The sequence below is a fragment of the Numida meleagris genome, chromosome 26 (genome assembly GCF_002078875.1).
Source record: "Numida meleagris isolate 19003 breed g44 Domestic line chromosome 26, NumMel1.0, whole genome shotgun sequence".
NCBI classification, from domain to species: Eukaryota; Metazoa; Chordata; class Aves; order Galliformes; family Numididae; genus Numida; species Numida meleagris.
In genome coordinates this window covers 4,437,657-4,460,189 of record NC_034434.1, presented here as the reverse complement: position 1 = coordinate 4,460,189, position 22,533 = coordinate 4,437,657, and the positions used below count along the sequence as shown (strand labels likewise).

At 58.5% G+C, this 22,533-nt stretch overlaps 1 protein-coding gene across 3 annotated transcripts; it reads left to right on the top strand.

Annotated features, from left to right (window-relative positions):
• On the top strand, positions 510-16,672 carry STAT3 (signal transducer and activator of transcription 3). Of its 3 annotated transcripts, none has more exons than XM_021378068.1 (24): positions 510-666; positions 6,638-6,784; positions 7,268-7,412; positions 7,554-7,652; positions 7,967-8,062; positions 8,158-8,239; positions 8,677-8,771; positions 8,963-9,114; positions 9,572-9,730; positions 9,854-9,946; positions 10,666-10,725; positions 10,976-11,005; positions 11,135-11,228; positions 11,313-11,360; positions 11,625-11,708; positions 12,087-12,185; positions 12,345-12,480; positions 12,702-12,754; positions 12,842-12,936; positions 13,243-13,382; positions 13,754-13,966; positions 14,192-14,234; positions 14,525-14,637; positions 14,738-16,672. In XM_021378068.1, exons 2-24 carry the CDS (start codon positions 6,657-6,659, stop codon positions 14,791-14,793), a joined length of 2,313 nt encoding a protein of 770 aa, XP_021233743.1. In that variant the 5' UTR covers positions 510-666; positions 6,638-6,656; the 3' UTR covers positions 14,794-16,672. The 3 variants fall into 3 exon arrangements, with proteins under 3 accessions (XP_021233743.1, XP_021233741.1, XP_021233742.1); XM_021378066.1 differs by having other exon boundaries at positions 13,754-13,969; XM_021378067.1 differs by lacking the exon at positions 510-666 and adding an exon at positions 1,172-5,496 and having other exon boundaries at positions 13,754-13,969.

Sequence of the window (22,533 nt, the reverse complement as noted above, 5' to 3'; positions counted from 1 at the left end):
AACACAGGGTGGGATTGGGTCAGATGTAAGGAAGAAAATCTTTACTCGGAGGGCGGCCAGGCCCCCGGCACAGACCAGCTGTGGGCGTCCCATCCCTGGGGGTGCTCAGGGCCGGGTTGGGTGGGGTCCCGGGCAGCTGGTCTACGGAAGGTGTCCCTATGTCACGAGCCGGGTGGGTGCCAGGCGCTGATCCCCATCGCTCCGTGCGGGGTCGCTGCTGCGCTCCAGGAGCAAAGGGCGGGACACTGCCCCTTTAAGAGGCGGTGGCGGCGGCTGCGGGTCGCGCGCTGACGTCACAGCGCTGCCCGGAACTCAGCGGGTTTCCCGCACGGCCGTTCCCGGCAGTCGCCGCCTCCCCCCGCACCGCCCCCTGCCCAGCGCCGCCCTGCGGCGGGGAGGAGGCGCCATCCGGGAACAGCCGGCACGGGGTAGCGCCCCCCCTCGGCGCCGTCGCGAGCCGTGACGCAGCCTCGTGACGGCCGCGCTGATTGGCTCTCAGGGTCCGTCCCTCTCGAGGCAGAGGGAATGCCGCGCCGCCATTGGCTGCGCTCCGCGTGACGAGCGGGGGAACGGGGCCGGGGCTGCGGGTCCCGCAGTCGGGCAGCGTCCGGAGCGCGCTCGTCGCCGGCACTGGGAGTCGCCGCCCCGCCCCGCCCGGGACCGCCGGTGAGCGCGCCCTCGGGGGAAACGTGGGGAACCAGGGGCACAGAGCGCGAGGGGGACGGGACTTGGAGGAACCGGGGGGAGCGGGGCCGGGCGGCGGGGCGCGCTGGGCCTCAGCCCGGAGCTGTGTGCCGGACCCCGCGGGCGGGGAGGTCCGTGGAGGCCCCGAGCTGCGCGCGAACGCCGGGTGCTCCGGGGCTGCCCTGCGGCCGGCGGTGCCGTGGGGATACTCCCGGACCCCGCCACCGCGCTCCCGCTGTCGCGGTGCGGGCACAGTTGCGGTGTGCGCTGCGCGCAGGGTGAGCCGGCAGCCGGGGCAGGCTCCCCGTGCTCCCGAGCTGTCCTTTGAGGTAATTAAGGTAATGCTGTGCTCCTACAGCTGCAGGTGGGGTTGTGTCCTTCCCTTGGCTTCCAATGAGCTCAGAGTGAATTCCTTTCAAACCACCGGTGCCGTCCCTGAGCAGACGGCAGCTCTGTGCTGGAGCTGCTTGGAACCCAGCGCGGTGCTGTGTGCCGCGGGGCCGAGCTGTGCTGGGAGTTCCCCAGAGGGGGTCCAGGCCACGGAGCTGGGAGCGCCCCAGCACAGATCTGGGGCGGGCAATGTGCGGCTATGTGCTGCTGGAGTGACCGACCCTGGCAGAGTGCCCCGTACCTGGGCTTTGGACTGAAATTTAAGGAACTTGTTGTGCTGTCACAGAGCTGTGAGCACAGGGCTGCGGCTTTACTCCTCTGTTTAGCATTGCACAGTGGTGTCCTCCCTGAGGCCTTTTCCCTGGGTCTGGCTTTGGTTTGGTGCTTGTCCCCACGAGTGTGGAGCAGAGCCCTGCGGTCCTGATGAGTAGGAGCGCAGTGCTGCTGGGCTACACGCTGCCTGCCAGAGGGCACACAGAGGCCTGGGCCCTGTGACAAGAGCTCAGGCCACCTCTCCAGAAGAGCCCGTCTACATCCACGGGGCATGGGTGCAGCTTGGGGTTGCACATTACAGTAGCTGGCCAAGAGTATTCTATGCTCAGTTGCTATCGCAGGCAGTCTCCATCGGAGGCTGTTCTGCTTCCCGGGGATATGCCAGAGCTGCTGGTGTCACGGTGGCAGAGGACAGGTGTTCGCACCAGGCACCGTCTGCCTCCGCCGTGGCTGTGAGCAGGTGGAAGGTGCTGTGTGTCAGGGTGGAGCCAGGAGCTCCGAAGCTGCCCTGGGAGCTGCCAGCTGCAGTGCAATTTGCCTGGAGAGATCTGTGCTGTGGTTGTGAGGCTGCCCAGAGCCTCCCCTGCCAGACACCATCATCTTGCTTTCTTTCCTCAAATCTCTACATCACCTCTTTGTTTTTCTACCTCCAGGGCTGACTTTGAATGCACTCCAGAGAAGTAGAGCCAAGTTCTCAAAATAGCCGCCTCAAAATTCTTGTCTTTGTCCAGTGCAGTTAGCTGCTTTCTGGTAGAACGGTTTTTCATCAGCCTGCTGCTGGCTGTGTGGGCCTGAGGGGGCATTGAGCAGTGCCCCTGCACTGTGTGCCGGAGCAGCCATGCCATTCCTTTGAGAGCTGGAGTGCTGGTGGTGGTGTCAGGGGCAGGAGCATGCTGGGGGGGTTGCTGTTATCACAGTGGTGCCATGCTGTGGGCACCTGAGCCCTGTCCAAGCGGGGATGCCGTGTTCTCAGGGGGCTCTCCAGTGTTTCCCCTCTGTTCACTCTTCTTTGGAGCACCACTACTGTTGGTGAAGCCCCTGGAAGTTGGGGCGCAGGGAGATGTGCTCAGATACATCACAGCCACACAGAGGCCATCGTGGGCCTGTTTCCCACAACAGCAGCACTGCTCAAGGCAGCTGTTGGAGTGTGTGGAGCTGTGGTGACGCTGCCCAGCTCCGGCTCTGAGTGCTGTGCCCTTGCAGGGGAGCTAAAGAAAGATGAACTTTAGCTCTCGGGCTACTTTTAGCTGCTCTTCTCTGAGCTCTGTACAGCTTGTTTACCTCAGCGCTTGCGTCATGCCGTGCTCAGCCCTGGTCACATCAGTCGCTATTTGGCTCAGCTCCAGCAGTGAGAGAAGAGGCAAACCACAGAGGCAGCAAACCTGCTGGAATTGGAAGGGTTCAGCCCTCAGATTTTTAAACCTACCCCAGGGAGCTTCCCCACAGCAGGATGGGCTGCAGAGGGATCCTGCGTCGGATTTTGGGCTGACAGTGTGGAAGCTTTCATAATGCAGGTGACTCTGGTGGTTGGGGGTCACAGGACTCCTTTTCCTCAAGAGCAGTCAGTGCCTTGGGCACCGCCGGGAGGAGCAGGCAGTAAGTGCTGTGCTGAAGGGGGAAAATCCTCCTCTCCAGCCCTTCTGGCTGCTTCCTGCCTCCTTGCTGCTCCCAGACGTTCTCTGCCTTTCCACATCCTCCTGTGACTCTCTGATGGGTTGGCAGCCTCCATCAGCTGCTGCAGCAGAGCTGTCTCACTTGGCAAGAGCCCATGTTTCAGCAAATTGTGTCTGGAGGCTGCTTCCAGCCCTCTTCCTGTGGCAGCATGGGGAGACTTTGTCAGGTCAGGCGCCTATGGAGGTGGAGGCTGTAAAAACGCTGTGCAATGTGCTGTATCTGTGCCGACATCCCTGGAGACGAGGACTGAAAGGGACCTCATGGTCTGGCAAGCAGAGAGCATAGCTCATGGCAGCGAGCATCCCCACAGGCTGCTGCTTTGCTCCCACGCAGTGCGAGTCCTCTGCAGTGCCTCTTATTGTACTCGTGCATGTGTTCTGCAGCCACTTCCTTTGCTCCTTTGGGTGCCTGCACTGTGAGGAGATGCCTGCAGTGGGATGAAACTGAGCAGCTCATGTTTCGTTTCGGGCAAGTTCTGTTTTTCAGGGATGAGTGTGTCTCACCACTCCGCAGGGCAGCTGCTTCCTGGGCTGCGCACAGGGAAGATGTGGCTGCCTCCTGCCCTGCACTGCAGCTGGTGGGGGCTTGGATTTCACCTTTGGTGCTGTGCAGGTTTGGGTTCAAACACAGCCCAGCGAGACCTGGAACAGGGCTTTACTCGTGGAAGATCTACTTGGATCGGGGAAGTGCAGGGCGGGAGCTCCGGATGTTGGTGGCTTGTGGATTCTCAGCTCTTGGCTGTGCATTTGTTGCTTCATTTCCCCCTCACCCTCAGAAGCAGCACCACATGCTTCACACTGTGCTGACAGCCTCTAGCACCCCTCTAAAAGGAGTGTGAGCACCCTGCGAGTGATCCCCATGCTGCTGCAGCCCCACAAGCAGCCAATGAGGAGCTGAGCCCACTGCAGAGCAGGGACTTTGGTGCCGTGCCTAGTAAGCAGACATGGAGTGCAGCGAAGGGCCCAGCCTGTCTTGGTGCAAAAAGGAGAAGTCCTGGGGTCACATAGGTGTCAAACAGAGCTGGGTCTTCCCTCAAGTCTGACAGAGCGTCTGTCTCTTCACAGGCTCCTGTTTCTCCTCCTCCCTTTCACCTGCTGCTCTGTTAAAGCCAGGCTTTGTTCACGTGGTCTTCTCTAAAGATTGCACCAGAGGCTGTGGTTCAAGGTTAATGTCTTGTGGGTGCTGCTTCTGTCATCTGGGCTGTGCAATGCCACAAAGCTCTAAAAAGCAGCTTAACTCCTTACCAGGTGCCAGTGTCTGTCACCTCCCCTCGTCTCATGGGGAGGCTGATTCCCCTTTTTCTCCTCTGAGAAAAAACATCCACAAAGATGGAGAAAGGGTCCCATACAACCAACTCCAGAAAAGCACAACATTCAGTAATGCTGGAAACACTGGGTGGTAGAAATCAGAGACACCTTGAGAACCTGCTGATTGAGCCTGGCTCTCTGTGCTGTGCTGCTGCTCTGAGGGGGGACCTGGGGCACAGGGCCGTGGCTGGGCAGCAGCAGTCGGGGCCCTCGTGTCCCCTGTTCTGTGTTGCCAGGAACGTGCCTGTAGCACAGCCCTAGTGGGCTTGGAGCTCCTGCCTGATGCTGCTGCGTGCCTGGGCAAGGCTGGCTTCATGGAATCATGGAACAGGACATCCTGAGCTGGGAGGAACCCAGAGGATCAGTGCGTCCAACCCTGGGCTCCATACAGCACCACCCGAGTCCAAACCCTACGTCTGATAGCAGTGTCCAAATGCTCTTTGAGCTCCGGCAGCCTGGGGTCATGAGCAGGAGCCTGACTGTGCGTGGAGCAGTGGCCGCATGAGCGGATTTTCTCGCTGGGCCCAGTGCCCTGCCTTCCCTGTTCCCAGCCCGTCCTGGAGCCCATGGGCAGAGTGCCCTGCTTTGCAGGAGGGGACTAAACGCAGTCTCAGGAAGTGGCACCGGCTTCCTCCCACTTGACCCCTGCGAGCACAGGGGTGGGCACTGCTCCCCAGCCCCGCTGCCCCCACATCTCCCTCCTGCTCAGCGCACACCACCGCTGCCTTTGGGACAGGCTCTAGTGCCGGCCCTCGGCGGCGTGCCAGCCCTGCGCCGCCCCGCTGACGTGTCACTTGTTGGGGTTGTCTCTGCAAAAAGCAAACCACTTTCTGGGGGAAGTGAGCCCCTGGTGGGGCTCAATGGTGCTTTGTGCCTGTGCTTCCTGCACAGCTTGCTGTCCCCTCATTAGGCAGAGTTTGATTTCTATTGATGCACGAGCCACTAACTTGAAAATTGCTCCTTCCTCGTTTCTGTTGCTTCCTGGCAGTCTCCGCCTTCCGCACTTACTGTAAGCTCTGCAGCTCCTTCCCTGCCCTCGGGAGCAGGCGCAGGGCTGCGTGCGGGCTGGCTGCAGGGCGTGCGGAAGGGACTGGCACCAGATCAAAGCCTCGGCCCTGTTGCTGTGACCTGCATGCCCAAGCCTCCTTCGCTTCCCCCCGGCACGAAGGTAGGAAAGCTCTGGGAAATGGTGCCTCTCCAGGAGAAAGTTTTGCTGAAGCCAGGTGCTTGGGAAATGTTTTTCTTTCCAGGGAAACCGTAGTGAGGCTTTATGCCTGTGTGTGTTTGTAACCATTCTGCGGGTTTGCACGGCCCTGAAATCCCGCACAGGAATGGGAGAGGCCAGAGCTCAGCAGCGGGGCACACTGCTCTGCTCTCAGATGTTTTGGATTAACTTTGAAAGGAGAATGAGTCAGGATCTGGGCGTTCCTCAGCTCCCAGCTGGGGCAGTGTAGTGGAACTTGCCCTGGTGCTTGCGTCTGGCTGGATTTCCAGCCCGGAGCCCTGAGCGGGTGCACGTTGACCTGTCTGCTGCCCGCCATGTTTGCTGCAGGGCTCCCGTGCTGTGCTGGTGCCTGGGTGTGAACGCCATGGTGTGAGCACCACTTTTCCCTCCTGCCTTGCAAACATGCACCGACTCGTGCCCTTAGTGTCTCCCTGGCAGTGTGCTTTGGGTCTACAATTCCACCTCCTCTCAGCACAGGTGACAGTGATGACAGCAGCGCTGAGCTGGGAGCTGGCAGCCACTTGTTGTGGGAGGCTCTCCACACCGCAGCTTGGCTGGGAGCTGGAGATCAGCATCATCCCAGGACTCATGGCGAACTGGGGGCTGCAGGGAACTGGGTCATGCTGCAGTGAGGGCTGCGCTGCTGGTGACCTGCGTGTCCTAGCAGGCAATGGTGGCTGTGAGCAGAGCCTGAGCCCTGCTGGTGTCTGACCTCAGCTGGTGGGGTGAGCAGAAAACCTTTCTTGTGCTCAGAATAGAGGGAAGTGCATCTCCCAAAGCAAGTGGCTGTATTACTCTGTGTTCCTTGCTGAGACAGATCCATGACTTCCTGCCCCGGATCGTTAATGCAGGAGAATTGGAGTTGGCTGTGATTCTGCCTTGCTGCATGCTGAGCATCAGGTGGTGAGGGCAGGCCGACAGCCCTCTCACTGCTGGATCAGTGCAGAGCTCAGCCCCGCAGGCACAGCTCAGTGCGCTGCTGCCTTGTAGCCCTTCCAAGGGTCAGCCTGAGCCAAGCCATGGGCCGTGCAGGAGGGCTGCCTGCAGGTTCAGGGGTGCTGTGCTGACCTGCTTGTCCCTACAGGGTTCCGGAGCCGGCCAGCATGGCGCAGTGGAACCAGCTGCAGCAGCTCGACACGCGGTACCTGGAGCAGCTCCACCAGCTCTACAGCGACAGCTTCCCCATGGAGCTGCGGCAGTTCCTGGCCCCATGGATTGAGAGCCAGGACTGGTAAGGCACTGCCAAACTCTGGCAGATGGACTGTGCTTGGGACCCCCAGCTGGGGGTAGTGGCAGGTGCCAGGGAGCTCTGGAGGAACTCTGCCGACTTCTCTGAGTGGAGGGGCCACTCTTCCTCCTTGAGATGTGTGCAGTCTGAGATGGAGTGGGAGTCTGTGTGTTTGGTGTCAGACCTCAGATGAGGAGAAAGGGGAAATCCACAGCAGAGGTGTCAGGGTTTATGTCAACCTCTGTTCTAAAGAAGGTTGAAATTGAGGTGCTCACGCATGCTGTCTTCCAGCATCTGAAGCACCTCTGTCTCCCTGCCCTTGCGGAAGCAAGGCCTGCTGTGGCTGCGTCCTGGTGTAGGTTAGGCAGTCACTGGGGTGCTGGACTGCGTGGGGGGCAGTGGGTGTGCATGGAGCTGCCCTTCCCGCAGCGCTGCCCTGTGCCTTTCCTGGGCTGGGCACCAGGACTCTGCCCTCTCCTTGTGCAGGGCATACGCTGCCAACAAGGAGTCACACGCCACACTGGTGTTCCACAACCTACTGGGGGAGATCGACCAGCAGTACAGCCGCTTCCTGCAGGAATCCAACGTCTTGTACCAGCACAACCTGCGGCGCATCAAGCAATTCCTGCAGGTGAGGTGGGAGGTGACCATTCTGTTTCTGAAGTGCAGTGGCCTCCTTGTCACAGCTCACAGACCGCAGTCCTAAAGCACGTGGAGATCCCAGCAATTATAGTTTGAAGGCTAACCCTGAGGACTTTACAATGTTTTACAGAGCAGATATTTGGAGAAGCCGATGGAAATAGCCCGCATCGTGGCTCGCTGCCTGTGGGAAGAGTCACGGCTCCTCCAGACAGCTGCCACCGCTGCCCAGGTAAGTGACTCAGGTGTCCTGGGGCTGCTGTCCTTCAGCACACCCAGCACCTCTGTGCAGTACTTGGTGCTGTCAGGAAGCTCTGGTCTGAAGCTTCTTGCTTGTTTCTTTCAGCAGTGGTAGTTCAGAAGGGTGGTCAAGCTGCAGTGAAGGGCAACTGACCCTCAGCTCTCTAGGATGCATCCTGGGTGCTCTGTGCTGAGTTTCTTTTTTTAGTAAAGGGTTTAAGACTTTCTGCAGAACGTCCTCAGGCTGGGAAGGGACTGTCCTGGAGTTGCAGCCCTGTTCTAATGCCCTCCATGTCCCCTCTACAGCAAGGGGGACAGGCGACACATCCAACAGCAGCTGTAGTGACAGAAAAGCAGCAGATGCTGGAGCAGCATCTGCAGGATGTAAGGAAGAGGGTGCAGGTAAGTGTGCTGCCTAGGCACCTTCTTTCCCTGGTATCTCTAGGAGCACTGTGCTGATGTAGTACTTTGAACAAATCCCATCTCTTGCCTTGCAGGATCTGGAGCAGAAGATGAAAGTGGTGGAGAATCTCCAGGATGACTTTGATTTTAACTACAAGACTTTGAAAAGCCAAGGAGGTAATAAAGTTCATTAACATCTGGCAAGCCAAAGTGTGTTCCTGCAAGGAAACATGCTGGAGGGTGTGTTCCAGCCCTCCCAGTGCCTCCTCTCCGAGCTTGAAGGGTGGGTTAGTCTTAGGACATTTGCATGGCAATTGTAGAAAGTGGCAGAAACAAAAAACAAGCTGACGGGGCCTGGAGGGGAGCTGAACCAGAGCTTTGCCTGTGAAAGGAGATTGGCATGTGAAGGTGATAGTGCTGCTGTGTATGCAGAAATGCCAGAAAGGTGCTTGAAGGCAGTGCTGGCAGAGGCTGTGTGAGATCACTGCTTAACTATTGACAGCTTTCTAGAACGCCTGCTCCTTTGTAGTCAACTTTGCAGTCTTCTATGTGATGTTTGGGAGGGTAGGAGGAGTACATTTGCTTGGCTGAAGCTTTGTGTCCTCTTTGCACAGACATGCAGGATCTGAATGGAAACAATCAGTCAGTGACACGTCAGAAAATGCAGCAGCTGGAACAGATGCTCACGGCACTGGACCAGATGCGAAGGGTATGTCATGCCACTGGCCCTCCAGATCCCTCTGAGGTTTTGGTGTGCTCTTATTCTGGGATATGGATTTGATAGTCATGCATGGCTAGAATTATGAGAGTAGCACTGGCAATACAGCAGTGGGCAACTCCATTTCTTGTGGATCTTGGAGGGAGTCAGAGTGCTGAAGGTCCTGCTTTCTGGTTTGGCAGAGTATTGTGAGCGAGCTGGCAGGACTGCTGTCAGCCATGGAGTATGTGCAGAAGATGCTGGCAGATGAGGAGTTGGCAGACTGGAAGAGACGGCAACAAATTGCCTGCATTGGTGGCCCACCAAATATCTGCTTAGACCGGCTTGAGAACTGGTAAGATTGCATCAGTCTCTGGAGAAGCAGTGTTCAAACACCTGCAGCAAAAATGAGCTCTCTGCCTTTGGCAACATCCTTGCAAAATGGCCACTGATGCCTGCAAGTATAAATGTAATCCAGTAGCCATACTTATGCTTGATAGTGGACAGTAATGCTGGATTCATTAGCTCCAGGTTTGTGAGATCGTAAGGCTGTTACCTTACATGGCTTGCTTGGCTGTTTCTGAGCCCTTGGCTGGTATGACTGCAGAACTTCAGTGCATGCAGGTTTCTTTTGTAATGTGTGGACCAGAAAAATGCACTGAGCTGGGAGCTACAGACATGTTCTGTTCTCTGCTGGTTTGGTACAGCGATTGTCTTCTCTTGCACAAGTGAGGGTAGAATAGGGATCTGTGGGCTGGGCCTGTGCAGGACTTGGCAGCTAGAGCTAATGCTGGTTCTTCCTGCTCCCCTAGGATAACTTCTCTTGCCGAATCACAGCTGCAGACCCGGCAGCAGATCAAGAAGCTGGAAGAGCTGCAGCAGAAGGTGTCGTACAAGGGTGACCCAATTGTCCAACACCGGCCAATGCTGGAGGAGCGGATTGTGGAGCTGTTCAGGAACCTGATGAAAAGGTGCCGAGGGCTCAGAGGGAGCTGTGGGCTGTTCCTTGGTCACAGGCAATGCATGAAGGTGTGAGCACTGTGTGCTGGAATGGGGCTGAGGTTTGACTGCATTTCTTTTGTCTTCTCCTACAGTGCTTTTGTTGTGGAAAGGCAGCCCTGCATGCCCATGCATCCTGACCGGCCCCTGGTCATCAAAACTGGTGTGCAGTTCACCACCAAAGTCAGGTGGGTTGCTGGCCCCTGTGATTCCTCTGCACAAGGAAGGAAACCATGCAGGGCGAATGCAGCATCTGTCTCCAAGGAGATGCTGGTTCACATGCAGCCTTCAGTTTGCCCAGGGAGTGCTGGTGCTGGGAGGGAATGGCTCCCTGCAGGCTGGCCCTGCTGGAGTGCAGCTTGGGTGACTCAGTGCAGGGATGATGATTGTTGGCTGGGGCTCTATTGTATTCCTGGAGACAGCTGGGGTTCCGGTAAATCCCACTGTGGGGGCAGGCGACCGGAAGTCTCAACGTGTTCCTGGCCAGAGGCCTGTGTTCTGGCCTGTGTCCCTCACCAGCTTCTGCAGAAATCTGCTGCTCTGACACCAGGCTCCGCCTGCAGCTTCATCACCATCTCCCAGCTGTGCCCTGGTTGCCTCCTTGGCAGAGGAAACGCAGATGGTTCAGAGCAGTCTGCTTGGTGTGGGCAGTCATTGGTCAAAACAAGCCTTCCCTGTGGGGCTGGGGGGAACCATAGGTTCAGGGTGATGTGCCACGTGCCAAAGGAGTTGGACTGTGCTGTGTCCTGGTGGGTTTTGTGGTGTGAACAATGCTGCCTGCTGGAGGATGCGTGCAGCACTGCTGTCCACCCAGCTCTTCTGTGATCTGTGCCGGGTGCTGTGTTTATCTCAAGTTGTTCACATGTTTGGGATGCTTGTGCTCACACTCTGTCTGCTGACTTTGCAGATTGTTGGTGAAGTTTCCAGAGCTGAACTATCAGCTGAAAATCAAAGTCTGCATTGACAAGTGAGTCCTGCGCTGATTCTGGAGGTGCTAGGTGCAGTTACTGCAGTCAGACTTGCTCCTGCTGCCCCTGAGTGGGGCTGCATCCCTGCACTGAGGGCCAGCGTGATCCTGAAGGAGAGAGTGCAGGGTGGTGGTGGGTCCCCAGAATTCATTCATAGGTTGAAGGGGCTCATGGGACTTGATGTTGTAGTGTAGCAATCCCCACGCATACAGCCATGGCTGTGACTGTTTTTTCTCTTCCCTTTCCTAGGGACTCTGGTGACGTTGCAGCACTTCGGGGGTAAGTGCAATGGTTTCTTTTTCTTTCCTTTTTTTTTTTTTTTCACTTCTGCTTTTAATGTTGGCAAATGTTTTACTGCACATCCACTCTGAGAGGCTGTCAGCCGTGCTGCATCTTGTCTCTTCTTAGGTCCCGGAAGTTTAACATCCTGGGGACGAACACCAAGGTCATGAACATGGAGGAGTCAAATAATGGCAGCCTTTCAGCAGAGTTCAAGCACCTGGTAGGTACCACGAGGCCTCAGACTGCTCCTACCGAGGCAATGTGCCATCATGGTGTTGCTTTAGCGTGTTCCTTCCCTTCGCAGACACTGCGGGAACAGAGGTGTGGTAATGGAGGCAGAGCCAACTGCGATGTAAGTGCTGGGGAGGGGACCCTGGCTGGGAGAGCCCTTTACTGGCAGCTGTACGCAGGGCACCCGTAGCAGTCTGGGTGTCTTGTTCCCCACCAGGCAGCTAAGCCACGGTGGGAAGCAGGAATTGCTCTCATGGAGTGGCCATGGCACCCTCTGACACATGACAGCTGCCAGCTCAGCTCTCCCTGCCCAGACCTGAGAGTGCTGTGTCAGGTTGAGGGCAGGTGTCTGCTGTGGGCTCACTGAGTCCTGTTCCACCCCCAGGCCTCACTGATTGTGACCGAGGAGCTGCATCTCATCACCTTTGAGACAGAAGTGTACCACCAGGGGCTGAAGATTGACCTGGAGGTGAGCTGGGGATTAGCTGCTCTGCTGCTTGGGGCTGTGCCTTGCAACAGAGGAGCAGTTCTGGGAGGCAGATCTGCTGTGCATGGGCCTGCCTGAGTTGCATCCTGCTCTGTGCTGGATATGACTGCCCTTCCAGGCTGGGGAGCTCACTGGGAGAGAGCGTGGAGCTCAGGTTGTGGGTTGCAGTGGAGAGAGCTGCAGGATGGGGGAGGCTTTGGCCAGAGATGGAATCAGCCACTGCTGTGTTGCTGCACCCTTCCTAGGGCCTTCATGGCACAGAGAACGTAGAGGGATACCCTTGCTGGGGGCTGCTGTCCTGTGGGGCAGTGCAGGATTTGGTGACAAGTCCCAGACCTCAGTCATGTCCTATCTTTGCAGACCCACTCACTGCCTGTGGTAGTCATCTCAAATATCTGCCAGATGCCTAATGCCTGGGCATCCATCCTGTGGTACAACATGCTGACCAACAACCCCAAGGTATGGGCTGGAGCCATGGGGTGGTTGGCAAAGGAGTGAAGCATGCTTTGGGCCAGGTATCCTGGCAGACAAGCAGAAGAACTGCTCAGGCCTGTCAGCAGGGCTGGAACAGAACCTGGCCCCCCTTTTCTGCTCAGGGCTTTGTTCTCTCTTGCACAGAACGTGAACTTCTTCACTAAGCCACCCATTGGGACGTGGGACCAGGTGGCAGAGGTGCTGAGCTGGCAGTTCTCCTCTACCACAAAGCGTGGTCTCAGCATCGAGCAGCTGACAACTCTGGCAGAAAAACTTCTAGGTAACCCAGCATCGGTGTCCTGCCTGTTCCTACCACCCCTGGTGGCAGATCCCCACTTGTAAATGCAATGCCATAGTGAGATTGCAGTATTTGGGAAGGAAGCTGTCATTTTTAGTGGCTTGATTTTCCTCCAAACACCACAAACCTGGGGCTGCTCCCTGAAGACTGTATCTTTGGAGGAACAGTCATATCCACGTGTTGACAGTCCTGTTTTCTGCCAGGGCCAGGTGTGAACTACTCTGGTTGTCAGATCACCTGGGCCAAGTTCTGCAAGGTATAATTCTCTCTCTTCCCCTGAGTGCCTCCCCTTGGCTGTTCTTCACCCAAGCTGTATTCACAGCCCCTCTACTCTCTTCCTCAGGAGAACATGGCTGGCAAAGGCTTCTCGTTCTGGGTCTGGCTAGACAACATCATTGACTTGGTGAAAAAATATATCCTGGCGCTGTGGAATGAAGGGTGAGCCTCAGCTGTTGTCAATCTGATGACCCTTGGTTGGGGACCCATGAGTCCTGTCCTGGTGGAGGCGGTACCTTGTCCCATGTGTAGCTGAGCAATCCTGGAATGCTTTTTCTATCCAGGCACTGTTGGTTGGTTCAGAGTGAAAACACTTGGGACTCTCCAGACAATCCCCAAAACATTGGTGGTTCTGCAGTGGCCAGCCCAGGCCCTGCTGCCGCCTGTCAGTGTGCAGAGAACTGTCAGAATTCATGCTCTGGAATACCTGCCCCCATGTCCTGACCCGGCCTTGCTCCCTGTGCCCAGGTACATCATGGGGTTCATCAGCAAGGAGCGGGAGCGAGCCATCCTGAGCACCAAGCCTCCGGGAACCTTCCTGCTGCGCTTCAGCGAGAGCAGCAAGGAGGGTGGCATCACCTTCACGTGGGTGGAGAAGGACATCAGTGGTATGTTGCTCTTCACCGCTGCCCTGGGTGTGCTGTTTTGCTCAGCCAGCATTCCTGGCTCCAAAGTGGGATTTGGACCATGGCTTCATCCCCCTGATGAGATATTTGTCCTTGTCCTGATGTCCCCTGTCCCTGGTTAAGTCTTTGAGGCTGGGCACCTTTTGCTGGTCCCTGCATCCTGAGTACCCCTGCCCATGTGCACTGAAGCAGGTCTGTCCTGCCATGTACTCTGCTGGGTGTCTTGTGAGGTTGAGCACAGCCCCAGGTGACTCTGTCCCTTCTGTGCCCCTCCCGGGGAGCTTGAGTAAAGTCCCTGCATTTGCCCTAGGAATGCGGGTGTCTTGCCCTGTGTCTAAAGTCTTCTCATACAGGAAAGACTCAGATCCAGTCTGTGGAACCTTACACCAAACAGCAGCTGAACAGCATGTCATTTGCGGAAATCATCATGGGCTACAAAATCATGGATGCCACCAACATTCTGGTGTCTCCCCTGGTGTATCTGTACCCGGACATCCCAAAGGAGGAGGCATTTGGGAAGTACTGTCGCTCTGAGAGCCAGGAACACTCAGAAGCTACTGACTCAGGTAGTCGTTGATTTTCTGTGTCCCTGCACAGCTCCTGCCTGCAGGGACAGCACCCTGGTGGAAAACTGCATCTGTTAGGGGATCCCATGTTGGTCATAGCATGGCCTGGAGACCCTGTGGGTGTGGGCAGTGCACAAGGGCTGTCTGCAGGGCTGTGCCCTTCTGTGAGGAGGGGAGCAGGGTTCCTCCTCCTGCAGCTGGTGACCAGGCTGCTCTCTCATTCAGGTGCTGCTCCATATCTAAAGACCAAGTTCATCTGTGTCACCCCGTAAGTGTTCCTGGAGATATCTGTAAGCTCAGGGGAACTTTCACATGCTCAGCCGTGCCACAGCTGCTTTGTCTGGGTGTCATGAGGCTCCTGGTCTGCACAGGGGGAGACTGCAGTGGAGCTGAGCCAGGTGGCGGTGTGCTGCCCACACTGCTGGGCTGCTCTCCCCTCCAGGGCCCCTTTGCCTTCCAGAGAGCTCCCAGCCGGCTGCACTGTGCCCTGGGGCCCGCTGGAGGGGCAGGAGGTGTCTGCTCTGGCCAGGCCCTGATGCTCTTCCCTCCCTCTGACAGCACCTCCTTCAGCAACACCATCGACCTGCCCATGTCCCCACGCACCCTGGACTCACTCATGCAGTTTGGCAACAGTAGTGAGGGAGCAGAGGCCAACGCAGGAGGCCAGTTTGGTGAGTCTGGTGGGACCCAGCACCCAAGGGTGTCCTGGTGATAGCGGGAACCCATGGGTCAGGGTGCAGCCCCTGTAACTCCCACCTGCGTTTCGCACAGAGTCGCTGACCTTCGACATGGAGCTGACCCAGGAGTGTGCATCTTCACCGATGTGATGTGCTGTGCTGGCGCCCGCAGGACCTGCGTGGCTCCGAATTGTTCTCGGTCACATTTGCTCTGGGCCTTTTCTCGGGAGGAGCTGGGGGCTGTGATCCTTGCCACTGATTCCTTGTTTTACCCAAACGAACAGACACGTCACCGCTGCGGTGCTGTTCGCCTCTCTGGGGGAAGGGGGTTGAACCTTTTTCTATTTCCTTCCATAACAGTTTTATATTATTGTTTTGCTCATTCAAGTGCCTATTAGCCTCTGATTGCAGCCTCAGTCTTTACAAATGCTTCTGCAGCTCCTGCCTGCTGTTGAAAGCTGCTTTCTTGACTGCCGGTGTCTGGAAGCCCACAGTCCCATGAGCCTGGATCTGAGAGGGCAGCAGCAGACCCAGTCTCCCTGTGGGTGATCTGTGCTGTGCAGCAGCTCCCCAGCAGCCCTGAGAACCTGCAGAGGGATCTCATCTCTGTTCCTTCCCCTCGCCCTGCTTGTGGCCTGGAGGGGCAGCGAGTGGCTCTGTGCTGCAGGGTGGAAGAGCCCGAGGGTGAGCAGAGGGCTTTGCTGTGCTCTGCCAGGAGCAGGGAGTTTTGATGCTTACTGCTGCCTTCCTGCTCTGGGCAGAGACAGGAGCAGATCCAGCAGCCCTGGGCACCGCTGCTTTCCCTGTGCTGCAGTGCCCTGGGGAAGGGCAGGGAAGTGTCCCAGCAGCATTGTGTGCTTGTGAGCATGCAGCGTCTGCATCTTGGTTCCTTTTTAGGACCAGGAGGCTGCTCCTGACCTTGGCTGGCCACTTGGCCAGACTCATGACAGGAGCACAACTGCACTTCCCTGTGCAGTGTGAGACCTTTCAGAGCTGGGGAGCAGTGGATGACTGGGCTCTCTGATGCAGTTTGTGATGTCCCAGGCAGTGGGTTTGCAGCGTCTCAGGGGCTTTGTGTGGCACTTTGTTGGAGGTTGGCTGTCACTGCTAAGTTAGGAGGTGGCAAGGATTGAAGAGAGAAGGATGGGCAAAGGGAGAGGAATCTGCTGGGGGCCAGCAGCAGCCATGGATGCGTGGGTGCTGCAGGTGGCAAGGCTCCTTGCTCTGGAGGTCAGGGAAGGTTGGGAGCTGTGCTGACTCACGGTGGTTCTGTATTTATCCGAGTGTAGGGGGCCTTCCTGCCCTTTCCACCAGGCGTGGGCTTTGGTTCCATTCCTGAGCAAAAATGGGAGGGAGGGGCAGTGTGAGGGTCGCCTGCTTCCCCAGAGCAGCAGGATGCTCCTTGCAGTAAGGTAGGGCCATGGGGCAGCATGGGGCAGCCTCTGGGACCCAGCAGCTCTGGGTAACACCAGCAGAGAAACTTGTGGGCACCAGCACAGGGCTGCGATGGTGTTGGTGCTCTGGCTGTTGATGCTCCGTTGTCCGTACCCATGGCGATGCTGTGGTGCAGGGGGGCCCTGTCCAGCATCTTCACTGCGTGGCTCTGGCTTTTCTGCCCAGAAACGACACCGGGATGCACACACAGCCCTCCCACGCCTGCGAGCTGCATTGCTCCAGGTCTGTCAGCTGTGCAGGGAGCCAGGGGCAGTGCCAAAGACAGCATCCCCCTGTGCCCACTCACCATGAGGAGGGGACTGCTGCCCCTGGGCAGCACCGGACACGGTGTGGGGGCAGGGCGGGGGTCTCGGGGCTGCCCATGGGCACAGGACAGCGGCCCTCCGCAGTTGGTAGGAGCTCAGGGGGAGCGAGGCCTGTTGCTTTTCCCTGTGCTGGCATGTCGCTGCCTCCAGCTGCCATCAATGGAGCACCTGGGCCACATTCAATACTGTAAAAATTTTTAGTTTTTTTGTATATTTTATTGCTGTATCTACAGGCTTTAACTTTCTCCAAAATAAAGGCTCTGAAGCAACGCTGTCTCCCGTGCATCTCCCTCGGCTCTGGGAACCGACCCCTCCGAGCGCCGTGGTTTGCCGGTACGCGTGGGCAGCTGCAAGTGCGGGGTCCCAGCGTGCGCCAGCGCGGGGCAAAAGCGGCGCCTGGGTCTGCTCTGCTTGCGTCAAGGAAACCTCCAGTACCAGCGTGGGAGGCCACTGACGGGGACCCTCTGAGGCACGCGCTGGGGACGAGGTGATGGCAGCCAGCCTAGGGCTCCAGCTGGGCCCGTCCCGGGATGGGTGCTGTGCTCTGAAGGGGGGGGCTCTGGGCGGAGGGGACGTCCCACACTGCACCTCTTTGTGTCCCCAGGGCTGGCTGCAGGGGTGGCTGCCTCGGGGACGTGCAGGGCTATGGCTGCAGCGTGGGCCTGCCCTGCCCTCTCGTGGGGATGTGCTGGAGCCGGCACCCAGTGCTGCTGCACCAAATGCTGCGTGGGCTGCAGACCAAGCTCAGCCCTAGTGCGGGCTCATTGCAGCTGCCCAGGCTTTATAAGAGTGGGATTGTGCACTGCAGGAGCAGGATGGGGAGAGACCCAGCAGTATTGGAGCCCCCTGTGACCCCAGGGCACTGAGCCTACCCACAGCCCCCCTGCTGTCCCCTCTGAGCCCTGCTTGGGGGCACAGAGCCATGCTCCTCTGTGACCTGGTGTGGGGGAGCAGCTGCCCTCCTCCATCAGCCCGGTCCCTCATCCAACATGGGGTCTGGGTTGTGGGACCACCGGGGTAGGGACCTGGGGATGGTAGTACCACCACCTCTGTGCCAGGAGCAGACGGTGACAGAGCTGCAATGGGACTTGTATTCCTACCACCTGCAGCCCTTGGTGAAGCAGAGAGGTGGATGCAGCAGTGGAACGAATGCGGAGTTTGATCTCGGGTGAGGCCCAGAGGGAGAGATTATTGCTGCATCAGGATTAGCAGGGGATTTTTCATGCAGGTCATGCTCAGTAAATCCCCCAATCCCCTCTGGGCTCTCTGAGGCGCTGGAGATGCCCTTATTGCTTGTGTGCTGCCTGCTCTGCTCTCGGCTCAGTGCTGAGGTGGGCACTGTTCTATGACGACCCCCACTCATATTTCACTGTGCAGCTCTGGGCTTTGGTGGGATGGAGCCCCAGATTCCACCCCGAGTCTCATGCAGCCCCACTCCTTCCCCATGAGTTCCCAGCTGCAGGATGGGGTGGAAAACCCCAGAAGAAGCATTTTTCTCACTGATATGCAAACTCTAGGATTGCCACAACCGTTGGGTGTCAGGAACGCGCCGTCCCTTCCCGCACTCCTGCAGATAAGTGCTTTCTTATCTCCGTGTGCCCACATGCCCTGCTGCATCCCTGCCTGAACCTGCTCCGCGCTTGTTTAGCCAGAGGGCCTGGTCCCTTGAGTAACTAGGGTTAATTGGCCGCCAATCTGATCTCAATTGTTGCTATTGTGAATGCTCCAGTTGGCAGCGCAGTTGGCAAGTGCAGCGACCTGCTCTGCAGCAGAAGGCGTCTGCTGAGGCTCTGTGCTCCAGCCCTGTGCCCCACAGCACCGCATCCCCTGGCCCTCGGTGGGCACACTGCATCCTACGCTATGCCGCTGCACGGGGCCACATCTGAGGATGTGCAGGAAATGCAATTCTGTCAACGCAGAGCAGCCACGCAGCATGGGATCTGACAGGACTTGCTGCAGCTCAGGGTTTGGATTTGTGGGGCACATAGTACACCCCAGCTTGGAGGGGGCTTTTCTTCCCTTGGTGTCTGCCTGGTCCCCAACGCTATCCCCGTGAGGATGGCCTCATCCCCCTGCCCCATGGAGCACGGGGGGGATGCGGGGTGTGGGGTTGTTTGTGGCTCTGAAAGGAGGTCGCTCCCCTCCAGCCCCTGGCCCCACAGCGGGGAGGGAGCAGGGACGGTGTCTGGGTCAAACATGCGGCCGGATTAGGGGCTTCCAAATGCGGATAAGCTGCTTGGGATGCAGATGCTCGCGTGACAGGGTTGGGGCAGCCCTGTGGGGATGGGTGGCCACCTGCCAGGGCAACCCTGCGTGGGCCATGTATCAAGCTCCTGGAGCAGCCAGGGCCCCACATGGTTCCCAGCTAGGATGGGGACCAGGGGTTGGGGTGCCCTTGGGGTGCAGACACTGCCCATAGCCGTGCTCCTCCCCTGTCCCCAGCCCTGTTGTGGCCGTACAGGCCTGCAGACAGCACCGCATGGTGGGACAGTTGGGGTGATGGATGCTGGGGAAGGACGACGTGTGCCCTCCTCTCATCCCAGGAGTTTCTGTGCCAGGCCGAGCTGTCAGGGAGTGGAGGAGACTGAGGAGGATGCCAGGAACAGCAGCCCCCGAGCAGCACAGCCCCTCGTGGGTCTCAACATTCCCAGCACTGGGTGCTGGGCTGCACAGGGTGCTGTCAGCAGCTGCGCCATGCCCTCTGCTGCAGTGATGCCTGCGAGCACAGAGCGCCCAAAGGGCATCTGCTGGGCAGCTGGGCCATGCACCTCTGCTCCCTGACTGCTGTTGCAATGACCCCGTCAGCTCCAATGAGGCAGGAAAACCACACACCGCCCCACAGAGCTCCTGCTCCTCTACCAACACAGCTGCTCCCACGCTGCCTTCCCAAAGCTGCCCCCAGCCTGGTATGTGCAGGGTCATGCAGCTGCACGAGGTGGCCATTTGGGTTTCCAAAACACCACAGTTTCAGATTGCACAGCCAGAGCAGCTCCCGCAGTGCCATGCTCCCACTTGGCACGCAGGCTGCATGCTCAGTGCGGGAGCATTGAGCCTGGCGCTGTCCCTAGGCTACAAGGGACTCAGTGTTCAGCCCCAGCCCAGCTCCCCTCATGCTCCTGCACCCTCCCCCCTCACTGAGCCTTGGGCTGCCTATGCTCACCCGGAGCCTGCAGCCCTGCAAAGCACAGTGAGTTGCTATTTCTGGATGAGCAGAATGCTCTGTACCTGGTGGTTTGCACAGGGAGAGGGGCTCTGCAATCTCCTCCATCCTTCCGCTGCCAAGCCGCGCTGCCATGAAGTGAGGCAGCGAGCACCAGGACGCTGCTGCAGACGCCTGTCTGATCTCCATTCTTGCCAACAGCTCCAAGCACAAGGGCGGCTTCGTGCAGCCCTTGCTGCCCAAGCCGAGTACTATCCCTGCTTCCCAAAACTCATAAAACAGCAGGCAAACATTGCATCACACTCAAACTTTAATACGCAGCCGAGCAGAGCCAAGCAAGGTCCCAGCGGCGGTGCCTGCTGCCAGGTGTGGCAGAGGTCAGAGCTGGTGGCTCCGGCACCGCATGGTCCCCGTGCACCGCTGCGTGCAGCCATCCCTCAGCGCAATGCAAGCACTGCCCTGCTGCCTGCGTGCGGCTCTGAGCTGCGCCCAGTGCTTCCCCCACCCAGATCCAAGGCAGCCCCAGCTCCTGGGGTGGGAGCCGGTCCCATGGACTGTGACCCATCCCTGATCCATCCGGGTGAGGAGGAAGAGGAGTTGGTTTTCCCTCAGCACCGCCCAGTTCCTTCTCCAGCATCATCCGTGGCTCTGGGGCTGCTCTCACTTTCGGGTTCCCACTTTCACTGCCTCCCTCAGCCCTGGTTCCCGTTCCTGCAGCCTGACCCTGCTGCTGTGCCCACGTCTGGCACTGGTTCCTCCCCAGCAGAATGGGGGCCCGCTCCAGGCTGGGGCAGCCACACTGCCCCGCACTGACCTGCGGCGGCCACGTGTTTATGGCAAGAGCCAGTCGAGTCCGTTTCTGTGGCAACGTGGGGATGTGGGGATGCACAGCAGCACCAGTGCGGGGCGGGGGCTGGGGGCTCGGACTCCCCTGGAGCTGCTGCTGCCCTTGGTGCTGGGGTGGGGGCGGTGGGACCAGGTGTGTGCCAGGCTGGGAGCTGCAGCTCGCGGTGTGGACCCGGCTGGCTGTTATTTCCCCGTGTTTTGCAGTACACAGAAATGGCTGTTTGTTCCCCTTCGGATGAATGATGTGAGTGAACAAAGAGCTCTGCACGGGCACTAAAACTGCCTGGCTGCTGAGACCCAGCCCGTGCTGGGGCTGCTTTCAGCCATATCTGAGCAGCTGGAAGCAGAAATTTCCTGCGGAAATTCCCCCCTGGAGTGAATGCCATTCCTGTTCTCCCATGACAGCAGCTCCTTGCTTCCCGCTGGCGCAAGGGATGGTGCTGCAGCCGTGGATTCCATGCACACCTGGTGCCCTGCACGCCAGCTCCCCGCTCCCTGCTCCACCTCCAGCTCTCCACAAGCAGCTCGCTGTCTCCTTGTCCAGCCCCAGCATTCTGCATCCAAACAGCTCTTCCTGCACTTCTCCATCCATGGTGCTCTGCAGGGAGCAGCTCTCAGGGCGGCTGCAGCAGCAATGACCTGAGCAGCCCCGACCTGAGCAGCCCCCAACGCTGACCCTGCTGCGTCACATCCCGCTCCCCGGGGACAGCCGTGCTGGGGCCACCATGCTGCGCCCAGCAGCCACCCTGGATTTGGCAGCACTGCGTGTATCCCCCTGCTCCCCAGAGGACGATTTATGGACAATTTTAGTTCAATCTGAGAGCTGTTTTGCTGCCCGGGACATGCCGTCCTTGGGCACCTTCCTGCAGGGCGGGCAGCAGCATTCCAAGGAGCCGTGCTCGGTGCACTTGGTGCCTCGCCTGCCGGTTGGGGTCCCCCCCTCTGTGCCCGCCCTGTGCCCAGCTGGTGGCCGGATCCTCCCTGCTCCGCAGCCGGGAAATCGTTACTGAGCGCTGGTGTGGGGCAGGTGGGAAGAACCTCACAGCACGACTGAGTCAGCGCTGCAGGAAATGGCCCCTTCCCAATTGCGTGAGCATGAGAAGGACTGAAAAAAATGAAAGCAACCCAGAGGCTGTGCCTGGCAGTGTTGGGCACCAGAGACCTTTGGGCTGGGCTCCAGGCAAGCGGGCTGGGCCCCAGGGAGGGGGCTGCTGGAGTTGGATGGCACTGGGTCCAGCTGTGCCATGTGGGGCTCTGGGAGGCACTGGCTGTGACTCAGGGCTGGGTGATGGGGATGGTGCTGGCAGGAGAACCAAGAGCAGCTCAGTGCTGGGAAACTGCCCAGCTTGGGAAGCACCTGAGGGGCATGGGGGTTCTGCCTGTGGGTGGGTGCAGTTGGTGCTCAAAGGGGCAGCACCCAAAGGAGCAGCAGCACCCAAAGAAAGCTGCACCCATGGCAGCAGCAGCTGAGCAGCGTGCTGGCAGGAGCGGGACCCTCAGTGCCACTGCAGCCATGTTGCAGCTGTGCTCTTGCTGAGCATTTTAAACTGAGGACGTTGGAGTGGGAAAACATGAGGCTGTGACTAATTTGGGGATTCATCTGCTTTTCATTACAGGGGCTGGATTATCGCTGTGTTCTCTTCTGGCTATAACATATATCTGTGACCACGTGGGAGCCTGAGAGGAGGCCAGGCGAGGCCGGAGCCCTGGGCGAACCCTCCCGTCCTGCTTACAGCCCACGGGTCTGCGGGGCCCAGCCTGCAGCCGACCCTCTCCATGGGCTTTGTGCTCCAGTGGAGCCCCGTGCTGCGCACAGAGGGATGTGGAGGGGCCCTGCTTACAAGAAGTGCTGGGAGGGCTTTGGGGAGGAGGGAGGGGCAGCAACCAGCACTGCTGGGACCTCTCCAGCAGCTGCCTAAATAAATGCTTCCAGTCCTCAGAAATAATTAAGACCCTCGAGATGCCACTTAGAGAAGAAGGCCGCTGTGCTGCTGCTCCTCACGCTCATGCTCCAAACACAGGAGGCAGGAGAGGCAATTTTCTAGGAAATCAATTACAAAGCCCAGTGCTCCCACTCTCCCCTGAATGCACAGCGTCACACTGCATCCTGTTGAGCTCATCTGA